At 47.0% G+C, this 22035-nt stretch overlaps 1 protein-coding gene across 1 annotated transcript; it reads left to right on the forward strand.

The window, feature by feature from the left end:
• The first annotated feature begins 719 nt into the window (after positions 1–719).
• Positions 720–17530, forward strand: SCAMP4 (secretory carrier membrane protein 4). Its single transcript, XM_081895906.1, has 7 exons — positions 720–766; positions 10774–10830; positions 12292–12420; positions 13416–13572; positions 15154–15255; positions 15913–16030; positions 17223–17530. The coding sequence occupies exons 2-7, from the start codon at positions 10824–10826 to the stop codon at positions 17397–17399; spliced, it is 690 nt and encodes a 229-aa protein (XP_081752032.1). The 5' UTR covers positions 720–766; positions 10774–10823; the 3' UTR covers positions 17400–17530.
• The last annotated feature ends 4505 nt before the right edge of the window (positions 17531–22035 follow it).

Here is a 22035-nt window from a genome sequence, read left to right on the forward strand (position 1 = left end):
TCTGGAGGGCGCAGGTTGGGGATGCCTGCTTTAGATTATTGCAGGATACCTCTGCGTTCCAATAGATCAGCTGCCTGTGCTTAAGGCTAGTTTGCATTCCAGCAATTTTGTCCCAACCGCGACACCGTAGCCTCCCTTTTCCCTTGCTTTCTCCTTTCATAGAGATAAGAAAAATCAAGACCTGCTCCCCTTATTTTACGACTATAGCACTTCCTCGCCCACGCGAGTGAGGAACCCGGGGCAACCCCCCGATAATATTGGATGGGATAAGGCTTTCATATTGTTTTGGGCTTAAGTCTTGGACCTGTTTGCGGCGTGAAGCTTCTTCCTTCCCACATGAATCCCGGAACTCCGTCCCCGCGTGCGAGTCTACTAGGAAAAGTCTATGTTCTTTTCTTTCCTCAGGCGCCCGCAAGCCGACGGCCATCCCGTGACCGGCCGCGGTGGCCGACGGGAGTTGCAGTCCCGCCTCCCGCGACGCCCTATGAGGGGAGCCTCCTCGAGGACTACGACTCCCAGAGGCGCACCGCGGGGAAGCGAAGGAAAAGAGCGGAGGGCGGCGTTGAGCGGCCGTCCCGTGACCGGCCGCGGTGGCCGACGGGAGTTGCAGTCCCGCCTCCCGCGACGGCCTATGAGGGGAGCCTCTTCGAGGACTACGACTCCCAGAGGCCACCGCGGGGAACCGGAGGGCCGGGGGAAAAGAGCGAAGGGCTTGCGTTGGAGGCGTTGGCGGCGGCGGCAGATGCTGGCAGAGGCGTCGGCGGAGGTAACGGACCCGGAGCCGCGGCTCCCGCTTCCCAAAACGCCCTCAGGCCCGGGGACGCCGCTGATTGGCTGGCTGGGGAGGAGGGGGCGGGGCTTGCACCAGGAGCCCGGGCAAAGGGCGCGTGTTGCACGCCCGGCGCGTGTGCAAGGGGCGGGGGAGCTGGGCTATTGCACCCAGGCTATTGCAATTGCTCCTTGCAAGGGAGAATTGCATTTGCTTCAGTCGGTTTTGCAAAGTAGTTCATTGAGTTTGCTGTGCAACAGTTGGTTTGGGGTATGTCAATAATATTTATTTTTCTTGTTGCCATTATTACCATTGTTACAGTTATTATTTTTGTGCAGTTACATTGGTTAGATTTGACTTTGCCGCAAGAATTGCATTTGCTTCAGCTGGTTTTGCAAAGTAGTTCATTGAGTTTGCTCTGCAACAGTTGGTTTGGGGTATGTCAATAATATTTATTTTTCTTGTTGTCATTATTATCATTGTTACAGTTATTATTTTTGTGCAGTTACATTGGTTACATTTGACTTTGCCGCAAGAATTGCATTTGCTTTTATTATACTGTTGTTTTGTTGCTGTCATTATCATTATTATCAATGTTACTGTTATTATTTTTGTGCAATTATATTGGTTAGATTTGACTTTGCCGCAATAATTGCATTTGCTTTTATGATACTGTTGTTTTGTTGCTGTCATTATCGTTATTATCACTGTTACTGTTATTATATTTGTGCAATTATATTGGTTAGATTTGACTTTGCAATAATAATTGCATTTGCTTCAGCTGGTTTTGCAAAGTGGTGCATTTTGAGTTTGCTGTGCAACAGTTGGTTTGGGGTATATAATTAATATTTATTTTTCTTCTTGTCATTATTACCATTGTTACTGTTATTATTTTTGTGCAGTTACATTGGTTAGATTTGACTTTGCCGCAAGAATTGCATTTGCTTTTATTATACTGTTTTGTTGCTGTCATTATCATTATTATCAATGTTACTGTTATTATTTTTGTGCAATTATATTGGTTAGATTTGACTTTGCAGCAATAATTGCATTTGCTTCAGCTGGTTTTGCAAAGTGGTGCATTTTGAGTTTGCTGTGCAACAGTTGGTTTGGGGTATATAATTAATATTTATTTTTCTTCTTGTCATTATTACCATTGTTACAGTTATTATTTTTGTGCAGTTACATTGGTTAGATTTGACTTTGCCGCAATAATTGCATTTGCTTTTATGATACTGTTGTTTTGTTGCTGTCATTATCGTTATTATCACTGTTACTGTTATTATATTTGTGCAATTATATTGGTTAGATTTGACTTTGCAATAATAATTGCATTTGCTTCAGCTGGTTTTGCAAAGTGGTGCATTTTGAGTTTGCTGCGCAACAGTTGGTTTTGGGTATGTAAATAATATTAATTGTTCTTCTTGTCATTATTATCAATGTTACTGTTATTATTTTTGTGCAATTATATTGGTTAGATTTGACTTTGCAGCAATAATTGCATTTGCTTCAGCTGGTTTTGCAAAGTGGGGCATTTTGAGTTTGCTGTGCAACAGTTGGTTTTGGGTACGTAAAAAATATTTATTGTTGTTGTTGTCATTATTATCATTGGTACAGTTATTATTTTTGTGCAGTTATATTGGTTAGATTTGACTTTGCCGCAATAGTTGCATATGCTTTTATTATACTGTTGTTTTGTTGCTGTCGTTATCATTATTATCATTGTTACTGTTATTATTTTTGTGCAATTATATTGAATGAATGAATGAATTTATTAATACGGTCACAGACCAGCGTCAACACACACAATATCACAGATCATAAAAAATATCAGAAATACAAGGGACAATATGAATATAGCAAGGATTTAAATATAAAAATTAAAATTAATTGTTAGCATGCCCCCTGTAATTAGCAATTAGGGGTTTATGCATTATGGGATACCACTTGCTTCCTGCGATTGATTGCACACGCACAGAATTTAGCTACATTTAGCTAAAAATCTTGGGATTCTTGTCCTCTAGCAATAGTTTTAAACTATGATATTCCGATTCTTTCCTGGACTATTGGTTAGATTTGACTTTGCCGCAATACAGTAATTGCATTTGCTTTTATGATACTGTTGTTTTGTTGCTGTCATTATCATTATTATTATTCTTACTGTTATTATTTTTGTGCAATTATATTGGTTAGATTTGACTTTGCAGCAATAATTGCATTTGCTTCCGTTGGTTTTGCAAAGTGGTGCATTTTGAGTTTGCTGTGCAACAGTTGGTTTGGGGTATTTAATAATATTTATTATTGTTGTCATTATTATTATTCCTATTGTTGTTGTCATTTAAATTGTTACAATTAGTTGGTTTTGTAGCAGTGCATTTGCTATGCGACAGTTGGTTTTGCTAGGTTTTTATAATATGTTTTAATAAATATTTATTATCCTTATCGTGGTTACTGTTCTTATATTTGTACACGGCCCTGAGAGAAGCTCCTAGAACAGTGTAGTTATATTGGTTAGATTTGACTTTGCAGCAATAATTGCCTTTGCTTTGGTTGGTTTTGCAAAATAGTGCATTTTGAGTTTGCTATGCAACAGTTGGTTTGGATACATAAATAATAATTGCTTTAGTTGGTTTTGTAGTTGTGCATTGAGTTTGCTATGCAACTGTAGATTTGGGTATGTTTTCATTTATGCTGGAAGCTGCCCAGAAGTGGCTGGGTACAAACAGACAAACAAAAAAATATCCCCATCATTTTCATTTTCATTATTACTATTACTAATTAAGTTCTATTTGTGCCCCGAGACAAGCTCATAAAATAGTGCAATTACATTTGCTAGACTTGACTTTGCAGCAGTATTTATATTTGCTTTAGTTGGTTTTTTGTTGTGGTGCGTTGTGTTTGAAATGCAACAGTCGGATTTGCTGGTTTTTTAGTTACACTTTCAACAACTGAGGCCGTATCTTTTGCTCTATAAGACTCACTTTTCCCCTCCTCAAAAGTAAGGGGAAATGTGTGTGCATCTTATGGAGCGAATGCAGGCTGCGCAGCTATCCCAGAAGCCAGAACAGCAAGAGGGATTGCTGCTTTCGCTGCGCAGCGATCCCTCTTGCTGTTCTGGCTTCTGAGATTCAGAATATTTTTTTTTCTTGTTTTCCTCCTCCAAAAACTAGGTGCGTCTCGTGGTCTGGTGCGTCTTATAGAGCGAAAAATATGCATTTAATGCTGCTAACATTTATTTAAACATCAGCTGCTTACTGCTTTTCTAAGCACCAGCCATATATATATGTGGTGTGTGTGGATAATACGTAAAAACAAGCAGTTGGGGGAGATTATGTTGACTTGAGTCTTCTCTAGGACGGCTTTCTGGAGGTGATATTGATGTCATGAGTTGAGTTTGGATCTCACTTAGAAAATCTAAAAAGATCCCTGGCTGCTGTATCCGGTCAAAGTGATACGTTGCACATTCTTGTTAAGAGGATGAGCAATTTTGTTTTTGAGTCACGGCTTCCTCCGAGAGTTCTGCAAATCGGTTGCCAGACCAAAATCCAGTTCTCTGGAAGGAGAAGGGGGAATCTGACAGCTCGTGTGATTTTTTTAAAAGTCTTGATTTTAATTTATTATTGTTATTAAGTCTGCAGCACAGGTCGACGCTTCCAGGAACAGGTTACAAACTACTAACTCCTTGCAAGCCGCATATTTGAAAACAGCCGACTCCCCAAAACCAGGAGACCGTGCTGAACCTCATTTAATACCACAATATTTGGGGAGAAACTAGCCAGGCATATGATCCTAGACCCAGCTTTTTGGGGGTTTTCGTTCCCAGCTAGAGGGACAAAACATCGGGGCGAGTTGAGCAGGCAAATAAGGAGAGGGTATTTAATTGAATTGAACCAGCTGGTGTTATTTCATTTAATTGAACCAGCTGAGGCTAATAACGGCTCCGTAAACTCTCCAAATCCTGTAAGAACTTGCCATTCCGGAGCTAAATTTTAGGCGCCAGAAGCCTATAGGAAAGTCAGTGCTTTACCCAGTAGAGAAGTTTGGGAGGCCTTGGGCTAAAAAGTCCGTTTTTGGAGGGGTAATGAGAAAACTCCTTTAATATACCGAGAGGTCTGGAGGGTGCCAAGACGAAAACAGGATTTTGGCGGTTTTTTGAACACAGCTGTCAGAGCGAATGATGGATTCCTCCTCTTTCTCCATGAATTTCTCCCAATCTTGTAAAGCCATCCGATTTGGTGGCCGTTTCTCAATCCCTCGGGAGCGAGTGCCACATTTTGGCTGCGCAAAGGCTTGCTATAGAGAAATGTGCTCGGTTTGCCTGCAAACCAACGGTGGATTTTGCTCTCTTGGTTATCTTGAATCTGGGTTCGCAGTCGAGGAAAAGCTGTTGCAAGAAGATTCAGAGTGGGCGGAAAGTTAATTTTATCCTTACGTGTGTGACATCTGCTGTTGAAATTCCTTTAAAGCTTCCCGTTTTTAAACAGCCTTTCTGTCTTGTATGAACATACAGAGGTACCTTGGTTCTCAAACGCTTCGGTACTCAAACAACTTGGAACCCAAACACTGCAAACCCAGAAGGAAGTGTTCTGGTTTGCGAACTTTTTTCGGAAGTTGAACGTGCTCCGTTTTGAATGCCACGCTTCCGGTTTGAGTGTTACGCTGTCTGTTTTTACTATTTATTTTGCAGTTTCGTTTTGGCGGCTCTTTTTCGTTTTGTTTTTTGTGACTGTGTGGAAACCAGTTCCGTTACTGATAGATTGTGCGACTGCAGTACATTGTTTATTGCTTTCATTTTATGGATCAGTGGCCTTGTTAGATAGTAAAACTCATGTTAATTGCCTGTTCTAGGGGTTGTTTTTAAAAGTCTGGGAAGGATTAATCCGTTTTGCATTACTTTCTATGGGAAAGCACGTCTTGGTTTGGTTTTGGAGCGGACTTCCGGAACGGATTGAGTTTGAGAACCAAGGTAGCACTGTATATATGGGGGGGGTGATATACTTCCTCAAGGACCCTCCTGAGAGTCAAAAGGCGGAAAAGGAATAAACACGCACAAACAAACAAAATATAAATTGTAGAATGCACGAGGGGAGAGGTTTTTGCCTCAATTCATTTTGCAGGTGGAGGTCCCGGCGCCTTTCAGAGCCAGTCCTCTCCGTTGGTTTACTCAAACGCAAGTCCCACTGTGTCCAACTTGAATAGGAGTATAGCATCTAGATCAAGGGAAGTAATAGTGCCACTGTATTCCGCTCTGGTCAGACCTCACCTGGAGTACTGTGTCCAGTTCTGGGCACCACAGTTCAAGAAGGACACTGACAAACTGGAACGTGTCCAGAGGAGGGCAACCAAAATGGTCAAAGGCCTGGAAACGATGCCTTATGAGGAACGGCTAAGGGAGCTGGGCATGTTTAGCCTGGAGAAGAGGAGGTTAAGGGGTGATAGGATAGCCATGTTCAAATATATCAAAGGATGTCACATAGAGGAGGGAGAAAGGTTGTTTTCTGCTGCTCCAGAGAAGCGGACACGGAGCAATGAATCCAAACTACAAGAAAGAAGATTCCACCTAAACATTAGGAAGAACTTCCTGATAGTAAGAGCTGTTTGACAGTGGAATTTGCTGCCAAGGAGTGTGGTGGAGTCTCCTTCTTTGGAGGTCTTGAAGCAGAGGCTTGACAACCATATGTCAGGAGTGCTCTGATGGTGTTTCTTGCTTGGCAGGGGGTTGGACTCGATGGCCCTTGTGGTCTCTTCCAACTCTATGATTCTATGGTTCTAACTGAGAATCCTGGGAACTGTAGTTTGACGGTGCTGGGACTTGTAGCTCTGGGAGTTCGGCACCCTTGAGCTACAGTTCCCACGGGGAGCCACGACTGTCGGAGTCGTATGAAGAGTCCTTGTCTTGTCGGAACGGTAGTTTTTCGAGGGCACAGACCTCCCAGAGCTACAGTTCCTTCCCGGCACCCTTGAACTACAGTTCCCATGATTCTCTGTGGCTGTTTAAACTAGCCGAATCCTGGGAATTGTCGCTTGTAACGGAAGCTGTGAGTCCTGGCACCTTTAAGCTGCAGTTCTGTTTATAAGAGTCGTTTAAAACACACAGCGTGGGGTTGACCGATTTAATAAGAGAGGCTGCTGTCGGCCTAGCCTGCCTAAATCAATTTAAAATGCAGTGGTACCTCGGGTTACATACGCTTCAGGTTCCAGACTCCGCTAACCCAGAAACAGTACCTCGGGTTAAGAACTTTGCTTCAGGATGAGAACAGAAATCGCGCCGCGGCACTGAAGGCCCCATTGGCTAAAGTGGTGCTTCAGGTTAAGAAAAGTTTCAGGTTAAGAACGGACCTCCGGAACAAATTAAGTAGTTAACCTGAGGTACTAAAGGACCCCTGACCATTAGGTCCAGTCGTGACCGACTCTGGGGTTGCAGCGCACATCTCGCTTTACTGGCCGAGGGAGCCGGCGTACAGCTTCCGGGTCATGTGGCCAGCAGGACTAAGCCGCTTCTGGCGAACCAGAGCAGCGCACAGAAACGCCATTTACCTTCCCGCCGGAGTGGTACCTATTTATCTACTTGCACTTTGATGTGCTTTCGAACTGGTAGGTGGGCAGGAGCAGGGACCGAGCAACCTTCATTGCGGGGATTCGAACCGCCGACCTTCTGATCAGCAAGTCCTAGGCTCTGTGGTTTAACCCACAGCGCCACCCACGTCCCTCTAACCTGAGGAACTACTGTATAGCAAAAATGAAACAGTCCTTTTAAAACAGATTTAACTGAAATGGCGTTCCCTGATCCGGCCGTTTTCCCAGAACGTGACGAGTGTTGCCTTGGCTTTCGCGACCTCGGCAAGGGATGTTTTTCATTCATCCAAGATGGCAGGAAACTAGGATATCTCGAATAGACCTTTCCTTTCCTTTTTAAAGCAGAAAAACAGTTTGTGTGGGGAGACTATGCTTGGCAGCTAAAGCGGCGAGCGGTTTACGCAGGGGTAAACACTCAATATGCTGACACTCAATATGCCAGCAAGTTTGGAAAACCCAGCAGTGGCCAGAGGATTGGAGAAGATCAGTTTACATCCCAATCCCAAAGAAGGGCAGTGCCAAAGAATGCTCCAACTACCGGACAATTGCGCTCATTTCACACGCTAGCAAGGTTATGCTTAAAATTCTACAAGGCAGGCTTAAGCAGTATGTGGACCGAGAACTCCCAGAAGTGCAAGCTGGATTTAGAAGAGGCAGAGGAACCAGAGACCAAATTGCAAACATGCGCTGGATTATGGAGAAACCTAGAGAGTTCCAGAAAGACATCTACTTCTGCTTCATTGACTATGCAAAAGCCTTTGACTTTGTTGACCACAGCAAACTATGGCAAGTTCTTAAAGAAATGGGAGTGCCAGATCACCTCATCTGTCTCCTGAGAAATCTCTATGTGGGACAAGAAGCTACAGTTTTCCCAGTAGTGATGTATGGAAGTGAGAGCTGGACCATCAAGAAGGCTGATGGCCAAAGAATGGATGCTTTTGAATTCTGGTGCTGGAGGAGACTCTTGAGAGTCCCATGGACTGCAAGAAGATCAAACCTCTCCATTCTGAAGGAAATCAGCCCTGAGTGCTCACTGGAAGGACAGATCCTGAAGCTGAGGCTCTAAGACTTTGGCCACCTCATGAGAAGAGAAGACTCCCTGGAAAAGACCCTGATGTTGGGAAAGATGGAGGGCGCAAGGAGAAGGGGACGACGGAGGACGAGATGGTGGGACAGTGTTCTCGAAGAGACCAGCATGAGTTTGACCAAACTGTGGGAGGCAGTGGAAGACAGGAGTGCCTGGCGTGCTCTGGTCCAGGGGGTCACGAAGAGGCGGACACCACTAAACAACAACAAGCGAGCTTTGGTGCGGGGCTGTCTTGGGATCATCGTGGACCCCCATAAGTCTCTGAAATGTCCAGCCCACCGAATTCGTAGTGCAGCTGTCTTAAAGCAGCCTTCTCCTGAGTCAGGATCCCTAGACGTTGGCGGGTGGCAAATTTGAGATACATTCCTTTAGCGCATGGAAAAGTTGGGATGAATCAGTTTGGGAGAGCCGTTCATTCCTAAGAGAAACCTGTGTTGTTGTCATTTGGGGGAGTTCGAAATAATCGAATATTCTCTGTGGTTTGGGTGTTTTATGCTCAGCTCCAGCCCTCCCACCCTCTAGCAGAGCTGCTCCTGTTTGCTTGGCAAAAAATTAAAAATAAAAAAATGGCAGAGGGAGAGACATACAAGCCTCATTGTATTACTCTCCCTGGGTGCTTTTTGGAAAAAGGCACCCAGAACAAAGGGGTCTTCTGTCTGCCCGGATGAAAGGAGGAGGCTGTGGCTGGTTTCTGCGGAGCGTGGCCGCATTAACCCGCTGCACGTCAGAGTTTAAAGGCAAAGGGACCCCTGACCATTAGGGCCAGTCGTGGCTGACTCTGGGGTTGCGGCGCCCATCTCGCTTTACCGGCGTAAAGCTTCTGGGTCATGTGGCCAGCAGGACTAAGCCGCTTCTGGCGAACCAGAGCAGCGCACGGAAACGCCATTTACCTTCCCGCTGGAGTGGTACCTATTTATCTACTTGCACTGGTGTGCTTTCGAACTGGTAGGTTGGCAGGAGCAGGGACCGAGCAACGGAAGCTCACCCCGTCCATCGGGGGGATTCGAACCACCGACCTTCTGATCGGCAAGTCCTAGGCTCTGTGGTTTAACCCACAGCGCCACCCGCGTCCCATGTATCGGAGTTTACGAGTGGACAAATTGGGGTGGGGGCAGTTACGGAAGAACCTCTATCCGCAACCTGTTCCACTGCCAAACGATAGGAAGTTACAGTGGTACCTCGGGTTACAGACGCTTCAGGTTACAGACTCCGCTAACCCAGAAATAGTACCTCGGCTTAAGAACTTTGCTTCAGGGTGAGAACAGAAATCGTGCTCCGGCGTCGCGGCAGCAGCAGGAGGCCCCATTAGCTAAAGTGATGCTTCAGGTTAAGAACAGTTTCAGGTTAAGAATTGATCTCCGGAACGAATTTTCTTCTATCTTATCTGGATCAAGGGGAGTCTTGGCTCTATTCCGCCTTGCTCTGACCATACCTGGAGCTCTGTGTCCAGTTCTGGACACCACAATTTAAAGGAGGGTGTTGACAGGCCGAAAGGTGTGCAGAAGGTTCTGGAAACCGAGCCTGATGAGGAACAGTTGAAGGAGCTGGGTACGTTTAGCCTGGAAAAGAGGAGACTTGGAGGAGATAGGAGAGCCAATACCCAAAGGGCTGTCACATGGAAGAGGGTTCAAGCTTGTTTCCCCCTACTCTGGAGGGCAGGACTCGAACCCGTGGCTTCACGTGACAAGATAGGAGATTCTGACTCAACGTCAGGAATAACTTTCCGACAGTGGGAGCTATTTGGCCGTAGGATGGCAGGTGACGGACTCACCTACCTTGGAGGTTCTCAAGCAGAGGTTGGACGGCCATCTGTCAGCAATGCTTTAGTCGAGATTCCCGCATTGTACGCGGTTGGACTGGATGACCTTTGGGGTCCCTCCGAACTGTAAAATTCTGCGACATTTCTTGACTTTAAATCATGGGTAGGCAAACTAAAGCCCGGGGGCCGGATCCGGCCTAATCGCCTTCTAAATCCGGCCACCGGACGGTCCGGGAATCAGTGTGTTTTTATGTGAGTAGAATGTGTGCTTTTGTTTCAAATGCATCTCTGGGTTATTTGTGGGGCATCGGAATTCGTTCCTTCCCCCCCACCCCAATATAATCCGGCCCCCCACAAGGTCTGAGGGACAGTGGACTGGCCCCCTGCTGAAAAAGTTTGCGGACCCTTGCTTTAAATCAGCTGTCTTGCTAAGTATTCGGTTCAGGGGGCGAATGAAACACTGCGTTGCTGTTTTGTTTCTTTGCCGAGTTAACTTTCTTTCCGTTTAGGTGGGCGTCTTCCGCCCTGAAGAAACGGGAAATGTTCTGCTGAGGCTCAGAATTTTTGTCTTTTCTCTCGCAGGGTCGACTCTGACTTGAAAACCGCCCCGTGGGAAACACCCGAAGGACAAAATGGCAGGTAATGATATTCACAGGAACGGTTTTGAGCGGAAAAACATTGATTTCAGGGGGTTGGACTAGATTATTCTTGCAACCCGGTGATTCTCAGGCCACTTCGGACATCCGTTACGCTTGTGTTTGTTTTGAGAATTGTGCAAAAAGGCCTGCTGTTCACCGGGCTGAAATATACACGCCACCTACAGAATACAGTGGTACCTTGGTTCTCAAACTTAATCCGTTGCGGAAATTCCGTTCCAGAACCAAAGCGTTCCAAAACCAGGGCGCACTTTCCCATAGAAAGTCATGCAAAACCGATTAATCGGTCCCAGACTTTTAAAAACAACCCCTAAAAGATGAATTTTACCATCTAACGAGACCATTGATCCATAAAATGAAAGCAATCATCAATGCACCGTACTATAAAATAAATAAGACAGTATTGTAGATGATAAAAAATTTTTTTTTATTTTTTTCCCTTCCCTGCACTGATGATAGTCATTGTTTGAATGGGGGGCTTTTATCCATTTCTGCAGTCGCACAATCAATCAATCAGTAGCTGAACTGGGTTCCAGACAGTCACAAAAAACCAAGGAACCGAAAAAGCCTCAGAACGCAAAAACGCAAAATAAAGAGCAAAAACAAAAGCGCCAAGCTTAATCCATTCTGGAAGTCCGTTTGACTTTTGAAATGTTCGAAAACCGAAGCGCACAAAGGGTTGGCTGCAAGTTCAATTGGAAAAATGGGAAAACTCACAGCGGAAGCCATTCAGAAATGGAAGCAATTGCTTCCGGGTTTTGGGCGTTTGAAAACCGAAACGTTCAGCTCCTAAGACGCTCGAAAACCGAGGTACCACTGTACAGTGGTACCTCAGGTTAGATACGCTTCAGGTTACAGACTCCGCTAACTCAGAACTAGTGCTTCAGGTTAAGAACTTTGCTTCAGGATGAGAACAGAAATCGTGCGGCGGCAGCAGGAGGCCCCATTAGCTAAAGTGGTGCTTCAGGTTAAGAACAGTTTCAGGTTAAGAACGGACCTCCAGAACAAATTAAGTACCGTATTTTTCACTCTATATGGCACCAGACCACAAGACGCACCTAGTTTTTGAAGGAGGAAAACAAGAAAAAAAATATTCTGAATCTCAGAAACCAGAACAGCAAGAGGGATCGCTGTGCAGTGAAAGCAGCAATCCCTCTTGCTGTTCTGGCTTCTGGGATAGCTGCGCAGCCTGCATTCGCTCCATAAGACGCACACACATTTCCCCTTACTTTTTAGGAGGGGAAAAGTGAGTCTTATAGAGCAAAAAATACTGTACTTAACCCAAGGTACCACTGTACATAGTTTGTAATGGACAGCTCTTCCTATCTGTTTTTGTTTTGGGGGATTTTTGAGCCGCCGGCTTAACCTTCCGTTGGCGAAAGCGCCGTTTCGCAAACCCACCAACCTCTTTTCCCCACTTTGGTTTTTCTCGTTCTTTTCCCAGAGAAAGTCAACAACTTCCCTCCGCTCCCCAAATTCATCCCGCTGAAGCCGTGCTTCTACCAGAACTTTGCCGACGAGATTCCCATCGATCATCAGACGCTGGTGAGGCGGATCTATCACTTATGGATCTGTAAGTTTCCCCCGGGGGGGAAAACGCCGTTCGGGGTGGATAAAAATCAATGATTTTTTTTTTTTAAAGTAAATAAAGAAAATGGGATTTTTAAAAAAAACTTAAATCGGGATTTTTAAAATGCTTTCTAAATCTTTCTAAAGATAGTTTTTGATTCAAGTTACATGACTTTTGTCTTCTGGGTTTTCTGGGGGCTTTTCGTGTTGTTATTCTGTCTCTCACGGCTGCAATAAACCTACCGTTAAAATGAGGGACTGGTCATTTCTTCGTCAGAGGGCAAATTTAGCAGGGGATCAAATACTTCCCCCCCCCTCGCTGTATTAAAATAAAATGCGAAATGAGAGAGAAAATCAGCAAACCCATTAGTCGATGTCGACAGAAGTCCTAGGCTGTGATAGCCAAAGGTTTGTTATGTTGTATAAGATGGGATGTTGTGTTTGCAAAAACATGTGCAAAAAAAAAAATTGTAGTAAAGGTAAAGGGACCCCTAACCGTTAGGTCCAGTCGTGGCCGACTCTGGGGTTGCGGTGCTCATGTCGCTTTACTGGCCGAGGGAGCCAGCGTACAGCTTCCGGGTCATGTGGCCAGCAGGACTAAGCCGCTTCTGGAGAACCAGAGCAGCGCACGGAAATGCCGTTTACCTTCCCGCCGAAGTGGTACCTATTTATCTGCTTGCACTTTGACGTGCTTTCGAACTGCTAGGTTGGCAGGAGCAGGGACCGAGCAACGGGAGCTCACCCCGTCATTGCGGGGATTCGAACCGCCCACCTTCTGATCGGCAAGCCCTAGGCTCTGTGGTTTGACCCCCAGCGCCACCCGTGTCCCATAAAAATTATATATATGTAAAGGAATTTGCAGCTGTGTCCCGTAAGGGAATCGAACCCACAACCGTGGCGTTAAATCAGCGCCATGCCCTACCCAACTGAGCTATCCAAACCTGTTTCTGTTGCCTTAAGACATTTCTTTCCCTTATTTTTCTCTCCCGTCTTCCACAGTCTATTGCATCACCTTGGGCGTCAATCTCATTGCCTGCCTGGCCTGGTGGATCGCCGGCGGTTCCGGGGCCAACTTCGGCTTGGCGCTGCTCTGGCTGCTCGCTTTCAGCCCCTGCGGTTACGTCTGCTGGTTCCGGCCGGTCTACAAAGCCTTTAGGTAAATGGCCCGTCCGTCTGCATTTAGGGTAAAGGTAAAGGGACCCCTGACCATCAGGTCCAGTCGTGGCCCACTCTGGGGTTGCGGCGCTCATCTCACTTTACTGGCCGAGGGAGCCGGCGTACAGCTTCCGGGTCATGTGGCCAGCAGGACTAAGCCGCTTCTGGCGAACCAGAGCAGCGCATGGAAACGCTGTTTACCTTCCTGTTGGAGTGGTACCTATTTATCTACTTTTACCTGCTTTTGAACTGCTAGGTGGGCAGGAGCAGGGACCGAGCAATGGGAGCTCACCCCGTCACGGGGATTCGAACCGCCGACCTTCTGATCGGCAAGCCCTAGGCTCTGTGGTTTAGACCACAGCGCCACCCATGTCCTTCCACCTGCATTTATCTCTCCCCAAATATCCAGGACTGATGTTGCTAAGAGCCCTGTGGACGGGCTCCTTTTTTTGTTGTTGTTTTAAAACCTCTCTGCAAGGAGAAATCTAGTCCATCAAGAATCTGGCACCCCAAGTGCTACCTTTCTCCCTGTGGCGTTCAGAAGCGGCGTCTTCCACACTCGCTGCCTTATGAAACCACAATAAAACATCAAACTTTTAATAATAATATTTATTATACTTTTATATTATTTATACCCCGCCCACCCGGCTAGGACACAGCCCTTCTGAACCACCGGAGATAATTTTTTATTTCTGTCTATTTGCATTTCTATTACATTTCAAAATTCTTACATATTCAGGCAGAAATGGACCTCCCTTCCGCTGTTTCCTCTTATTTTCCCCTTCCCAAACCTTTCTCTTCTCCTTTTCTGATCTCTTGATTCTAACTTAAAACACCGCCAAACTAATCTCGCAGCCTACTAAACCGATTATCTGTCTATGTAATGATTTTTCATGTATCCTATAAATATTTCTCAGACATCCCTGAACCTTTTATCATCCCGATTCCCGAGAGAACTTTTGCATGCGTTGCGGAAGGGCAGGGATTATTGGCTAGTTTCCGTTCTTATTTTTTGTTACAGCCAACAAATTGTGAAGTCACAATAAGACATTAAACTTTTAACAACAACAACAACAATTTTTTATTACCGTATTTTTCGCTCTATAAGACGCACCAGACCACAAGACGCACCTAGTTTTTGGAGGAGGAAAACAAGAAAAAAAATATTCTGAATCTCAGAAGCCAGAACAGCAAGAGGGATCGCTTCGCAGTGAAAGCAGCAATCCCTCTTGCTGTTCTGGCTTCTGGGATAGCTGCGCAGCCTGCATTCGCTCCATAAGACGCACACACATTTCCCCTTACTTTTTAGGAGGGGAAAAGTGAGCCCTATAGAGCAAAAAATACGGTAAATATACCCCACCCATCTGGCTGGACTTTTAATCCAAGATTAAAAGCTTCGCTAAACAGGGCTGCCTTCAGATGTTTTCTATAAGTCCAATCGTTATCTCCTTGTCATCTGGTGGGAAGGCGTTCCACAGGACGGGCGCCACCACCGAGAAGGCCCTCTCTCTGCAGTGTTTTCATCCATTTGAGGACTCCTGGCCTCCGCTGAATCCTCCCTCTTTTCCCTTTCCTCCCACAGGTCGGACAGCTCTTTTAACTTCATGGCTTTCTTCTTTGTCTTCGGCGCCCAGTTCGTCCTGACCGTCATTCAAGCCATCGGTATTGGCGGCTGGGGAGCGTGGTAAGTTTATTCGTTTCTGAAAAGGTTGAGGATACGCAGCCGTACTTTGGAAGTTGAGTTCCCGGACATATTGACATATTGCAAAATTTATGAAAGCTAAGATGATGTTGGATTTAAAAATAATATGGCATTAGTGATTAAGTTATGGTAACAATGAACTAAAAAGGGATGAAAGATGGGAGACATACTATGTTAAGTTATATAATTAATAATGAGAACTGAAAGAGGGTAGGGATTTGCTAAATTTGATTGGAAAAATGGGAACACAAAAAAGGGAGGTGTGAGGAAGTCAAGAACCAAGGTTAAACAAATATAGAGTTAAAGATTGGTTTTCTTTTTTTTTTCTTGTTTATGTTTTTTCATAATATTTTTTCTGTAGTGTTTTATTATGTATTCTTTGTCCTGTTCTTTGTGTATTTTTGTTATCTTTGCTTTCTCTTTTTATGATGTATGCATTTCTATGCTTTTTTTGTAAAACTTTAATAAATATCTTATAAAAAAAACAACGCATATTGGCTCCTGGACGTCGCAAACCCGGAAGTGAGTGTTCCGGTTTGTGAACCGTTTTTGGAAGCCGAACGTCCGACGCGGCTTCCGATTGGCTGCGGGAGCTTCCTGCATTCAGCAGTGACCGGATCCCCTTTTCTTCTCTTCCAGCGGTTGGCTTGCGGCCGTGACGTTCTTTGGCACGAGCATCGGCGCTGCCGTGATCATGCTCATCCCAGCGATCATGTTCACGTTTTCGGCACTGGTGATGCTGGTTTGCCTTCTGCGGGTAAGCGAGGTTTTGTTTAAATTGCTTTAAGGAAACGGTTTGTTTTTCTCCTTCCAATCAAGCACAGCGGAAAAGTTGCCCAAATGTAAACAGCTAACTTGTTAAACCTCACAATCATTTCATAGTCAAAACAAAAAAGATTCCTTCCAGTAGCAATCATTTCATAGTTCTGTATTTCTAGTAAAGGTAAAGGGACCCCTGACCATTAGGTCCAGTCGTGGCCGACTCTGGGGTTGCGGCGCTCATCTCGCTTTACTGGCCGAGGGAGCCGGAGTACAGCTTCCGGGTCATGTGGCCAGCAGGACTAAGCCGCTTCTGGCGAACCAGAGCAGCGCACGGAAACGCCGTTTACCTTCCCGCCGGAGCGGTACCTATTTATCTACTTGCACTGGTGTGCTTTAGAACTGCTAGGTTGGCAGGAGCTGGGACCGAGCGACGGGAGCTCACCCCATCGTGGGGATTCGAACCGCCAACCATCTGATCAGCAAGCCCTAGGCTCTGTGGTTTAACCCACAGCGCCACCCGCGTCCCACGTATTTTTAGTTATACCACCAAATCAGTTTTTGATATAGTTGTGAAAACTGCTCTGAAAATGTATGATTCCAAAAACGAAACCTTCACCTGGTTGTAAATGTGAAGATTTATACCAGCAAGGATGAGTCTTTCTGTAAATATATATGTGATTTAATTCAAGTCTTATCAACTAGAGTCTGATTGCGGTTGGGGCATGCATAAAAGGGTTTGTGTGCCATAGCTGTCAACTTTTCCCTTTTCTTGCAAGGAATCCTATTCGGAATAAGGGTAAAGAGCAGCGCACGGAAACGCCGTTTACCTTCCCACCAGAGTGGTACCTATTTATCTACTTGCACTTTGACGTGCTTTCGGACTGCTAGGTTGGCAGGAGCAGGGACCGAGCAACGGAAGCTCCCCCTGTTGCGGGGATTCGAACCGCCGACCTTCTGATCGGCAAGCCCTAGGCTCTGTGGCTTAACCCACAGTGCCACAATTTCCCTTTAAAAAAGGGAAACGTTGACAGCTATGGTGTGTGCATGCATGCACAATATTTTTAACTGGTAGCGGGGAATATTCCGTAGATCTCGGCACTTCCCGGAAGCGCTATCCGCGGGGTTTTGAGTTCGAGGTGCTCCCGTTCCGACCCGCCTTTTAAACTCCCCTCCCTCTCCGAAACCAGGTCCACCGGCTTTACCGCGGCGGCGGCGGAAGCTTCCAGAAAGCGCAGGACGAGTGGCAGACCGGGTCTTGGCGGGACCCTCCGAGTCGGGAAGCACAGTTCAGCAACTTCTCTGGGAACAGTCTCCCCGAGTACCCGACCGTCCCCAACTACCCTCCCGGAGGCCGGTGGCCGTGAGTTCGAAACCCGCTCCCGTCAGACTTGCGCCCGGATCCTTTGTTGTTGTTTTTTCGGATCGCTGTGCAAATTTTCATTTTTACATCTTGCAGTTTTTGCGGATTTTTAAAAAAAATATTCCGGGTGGAAGGATAACATCCACGACGTTCGCCTTCTTTTCCCTTCTTTTTTCACCGCTCTAAATTTGTTTCAAATCATCTCAATGTTCTCTTTGCCTTTATGGCGACCGCAGAAGAATTTGGAGGAGCTTGCTGGCTTGGAACTGCCAACATTTGACTAGTTTGGCTTGAGGGATGTGAGCTGCCATTTCTGTTCCTCTATTCTCCCTGTGTCCACCCTTAATTTTTTTGCCAATGGATGAACGACACAGGCCCGGGGGGAAAAGTCACGTCCCTTAACCTTCCTAAAATCTGCCTTCGCGGTCCACCGTTTGCCGAAGAGAGCTGCGGATCACCGCCACCTTCTTCAACTTCTTTTTTGCAACATTTCCAGGACCCTCCTCTCATGAAAATAGTTGTGAGAGGAGGCGAAAGAAACCTTTGATTATTGCGATTTTATTTTTATTGTTACGTGCCCAAGAACGGCCTTGACCGTTCCCTGCCATTCCTTTGAGGCCGCAGCGGCGAGAGAGAACTTGATAACGTTGTAGGGCAAGCGCGAAAAACTGAGGAAGTCCCCGCAGGTGGGAAACCAGAATCTCTCTCTCTGCTCAATTTCTGCATGCAGGGATTTGTTCCGGGGCGAGAAACGCTGAAATGTTAACTCCAGAGGGTGCTTTCCTTGATCGGTTGAGGACTTTGGGGCTGCGTATGTTTTTTCGATGCTTCCCTGCTGCTCATACGTGTCCCAAACACCAACTTGCCTAAGCTAGACGAGGAAGACTTTGAGTTTGCAACCCCAAAACACTAGTGGGCTCCTCGGTTCTGGCAGATCGCATCCCGGCAGGTTTCAACTCAGCAAAGCTTCGCTTTTCCGCTTCGGAGCTGAATCGGACCCATGGCCATCAGCCGCAACCCCCAAGCCACCCCAGGCCTGCCCCACAAATCCTGAACAGCACTTAACCTTCTTACACCCAAATATCGCAGCAGCCTTGGTCCCCACAGGACTGGGTGACGGCGCCTATGGGGTGGGGGCCTTCTCCTGCCTTTACCCTCTCTTGGAAACCCACCCGGCTTTTGGCCTCGACTCCCAGCATAACCGAGATAGAAGCCGTCTCTCCAGAACTGGTCGAAAATTTCATTTTGGAACCAGCAGGCGCTGTATGTCACCCCAGAATTTCGCTTTCCTTTATTCCCCTGTCCATTAAAAACGCCGTGGGACCGCTTCAAATGGCTTTCCCCGTCCGCCCCCGCCAAAGAATTCTGGGAGTTATAGTTCGCGGAGGGCGCCGGGGGTTGCTTGCGTTCCCTTTGTGGAGCTGCAGTTTGCCGGTCAGCGCCTCTTGGAGGGGGGTTCTGGGGGTTGGGTGTGGGGGGATACAGGCATCTTCGAACAGCTCCCGGCGCCCTCCGCGAACTATAACTCCCAGGATTACTTTCGGGGAAGCCACAAACTGTTTATGAAGTGGCATCGTCGTGCTTTAAATTTGTGGTGCGGGCATGCTGTTTTTATTTTTTGCAAACATTTTGTGGTTTTTTTTTGGGGGGGGGCTTATTTTTGCCTCCCCACGCCTTGCCGGAATCAAAACGCGCCTGTTCGTTTCCTTGTCTCGCCTTAGCTATTCAGCTCCCCCCTTTGAGGAGCGGAATTAGAATGCGTTAACCAGGAACTTTCCTGGGGGGTACGTGGCTTTCTCAAGACACCCAGAGCGATTGGGAAGCGGCTGGGTGGAAACTACTAATGTGAAAACTTTTTTTACAGGGTGGAGCAGGAATTGAGGCAGGGCTAAAAAGCAGGGTGGTCTTTTAGGCCCCCTAAACGTTCAAAGCGGTATCGCGCCCCCTTTAAGCTTCCCTGACTTCTCCCAAAGAACCCCGGGAACCGTAGTTTTCCCAGGGGCGCCCAGTGTGCTTAGGTGAGCCCGATTCCCTCCAGTTCCCAGCAAATTCCCTAGGCAAGATAATTAAACCGCTCTGCGAATGGAATAGGGCTCGCCTAACGACAACACCCTGAGGAGAACTATAGTTCCCAAGATGCCTTGGTTTCGGGGGGGGGGGGAGTATTTAGAGAATTTCAAAACTGCCTTAAAGTTCCAGTGGAGACTTTAGCCTTTGGGTCAGCGGTCTTTTAACGACATGTGCCTTACCGGATTGCAAAAAAAAAAAATCCCCCCCCCCGTCGTAACTTGATTTTTGCTCTTATTTTCCTTGCTACGGGGTGTGTGATTTTGTTTACACTTGAGGAGGGGCGTTCCTCCCCTTCTTACTCGAAAGGACCAACGTCTTGCAAATACACTCTGAATTTCTCTCCTCTCTCGCGAGGGAATCTTGCACCGGGCAACCCGAAAATCGCGGGGGTCCGTAAACCTCCTTACGGGGCGGCAACGCTCATGTCAAGAAGCCGTAAACCCGGCCTGTTTTGCATGGTGGGCAAGGAAGCTGGCTGCCCCCCTCCCCAGATAAGAATGGGATCCATTTTTGACCGTGGGGCCAGGGCGGCAGTCGTTCCCCCCCCCCAACATCGCCTCTCTCCTAAATAGAGGCGTTCCTACATATCTTGCAAACAGAGCCATTCCTCTCGCACACTACAAAATGCTTTTGGGGGATGTGGGGAGCTGCCCCCCCAGATTCAGACCCCAAAGACCCCTTAAGGTGTGTCGTCCGTCCCCTCACCTGCCTGCTTCCTGGCTCCTCCAGAACACGCGTTCCAAGCCCGGCCACGGTTTCCTCAAATCAGCCTTTCCCGACACCCCCAGATGTTGTTATACTACAACTCCCATCACCCCCTAGCTAGCAAGGCCAGAGCTCAGGGGCGATGGGAGTTGTAGTCCAACAGCATCTGGGGACCTGCAGGTGGAGAAGCCCTCAGACGTCACCTGCAGGCACCCCCGGCCAGATGTTTTGGACAACATGAGAACTGCGGCCTTAAATCAACACCTGTAATTATTACGATTATTTTGCAGCTCCACCCCCCCAAAAAAAAATTTGCCAAAGGCCGGCCCCCCCGGCAGGAACAGTACCAGGGCACTTTCTCCTGAATTCCTGCAACCCTTTCTCCTATGGGGTGTTTGGGGGGGTGTCAAAAGAGCGTCCGGGTGTTTATAAGACGCCTGCGGAATTGACGGGGCGGTCACACCCACCTCTGAATTGGCAGCGAGGTGCCTGGATCGTGGCCCCTTCGCCCCCCCCCATATCTCTCAGGGAGGGGGGAGCGCTTGCAAATAGGGGTGCTGAGCGACCTCTGAGCTGTGAGCGGCGGGTTTGAATTCTGCTTGGTTGTAAAGCCAAGTTTCTGGACTCTCCTGTTTCATTTTGGGGGAGAAGTCTCCCCCCATTTATACGAAACAAACCTAGCGAACTCCTTGGAAGGAGAGACTTGGATTTTTGGGGGGTCCACGTTCCACACACTGCGGGTGTTGTGGTTGTGTGTGTGGTTTTTTACATTACCAAGCCAACGTTCGCCAAATACTTCCTAGAAAACTAGGAGGGAGACTCACAAAACTGGCCTGTTTTTCCCTCTTTTCTCTTGACCCCAGGGAAACCTGGGAATTGTAGTCTTTTCGACGCCATGCCACCCACGTTCAAGGTCTCTGTCTCTCCCCCAAAACGGGGAAAAAAACCTTGCTTTTTTCTAGCATTGCAGATCCACCTTTGGAGCCACGTGCGATCTGTTTTTCTTAAATCTCAAAAACTGGATCTCCACGCAGAGTGTACAGTGTCCCGTCGTTGTCTTAATATAACCTACGGATAACTCTGTTGTTGTTGTTTAATAAGCAGGAAAATATGTTTGTAACACCATGTTTACACAAGGGAACTAACTGATGCCTTTTTTGGAGGGGGGCGGGTAAACAAGAGTGGGGTCTCAACTCTCTATCCGTCAACGTTGATTTTTTTATTTCGCATTGCGGAATGATCTTGTTCGGCAATTTTTGGTGACTTTAAAAATAAAAACAGAATTAAAAGTTTGCCTACTGGGAAGGATGTGCCTCTGTGTGTTTTGTGCGATGATTAAATGGACGGGAAATTCAGGGAGGGATCAGGATCAGGCCCAAGGTGTCTCATCTGGTTCATCTTCACAGTGGCCAACGAAGATGGCCGTACGCTTCCTGCAGACTGCCTCGCCAGAGTGGTGCATGCTCTGGTTATCTCCCGCTTGGACTACTGCCATGCGCTCTACGTGGGGCTCCCTTTGAAGGTGACCTGGAAACTACAACTAATCCAGAATGCGGCAGCCAGACTGGGGACTGGGAGCGGCCGCTGAGACCACATAACACCAGTCCTGAAAGACCTACATTGGCTCCCAGTACGTTTCAGAGCACAATTCAAAGGGTTGGTGCTGACCTTTCAAGCCCTAAATGGCCCAGTATCCCTGAAGGAGCGTCTCCACCCCCATCATTCTGCCCGGACACTGAGGTCCAGCGCCGAGGGCCTAATGGCGGTTCCCTCCTTGTGAGAAGTGAGGTTACAGGGAACCAGGCAGAGGGCCTTCTCGGTGATGGCGCCCGCCCTGTGGAACGCTGTCCCGTCAGATGTCAAGG

The sequence above is a fragment of the Podarcis melisellensis genome (genome assembly GCF_964234715.1).
Source record: "Podarcis melisellensis genome assembly, chromosome: 18".
Taxonomy (NCBI): Eukaryota; Metazoa; Chordata; class Lepidosauria; order Squamata; family Lacertidae; genus Podarcis; species Podarcis melisellensis.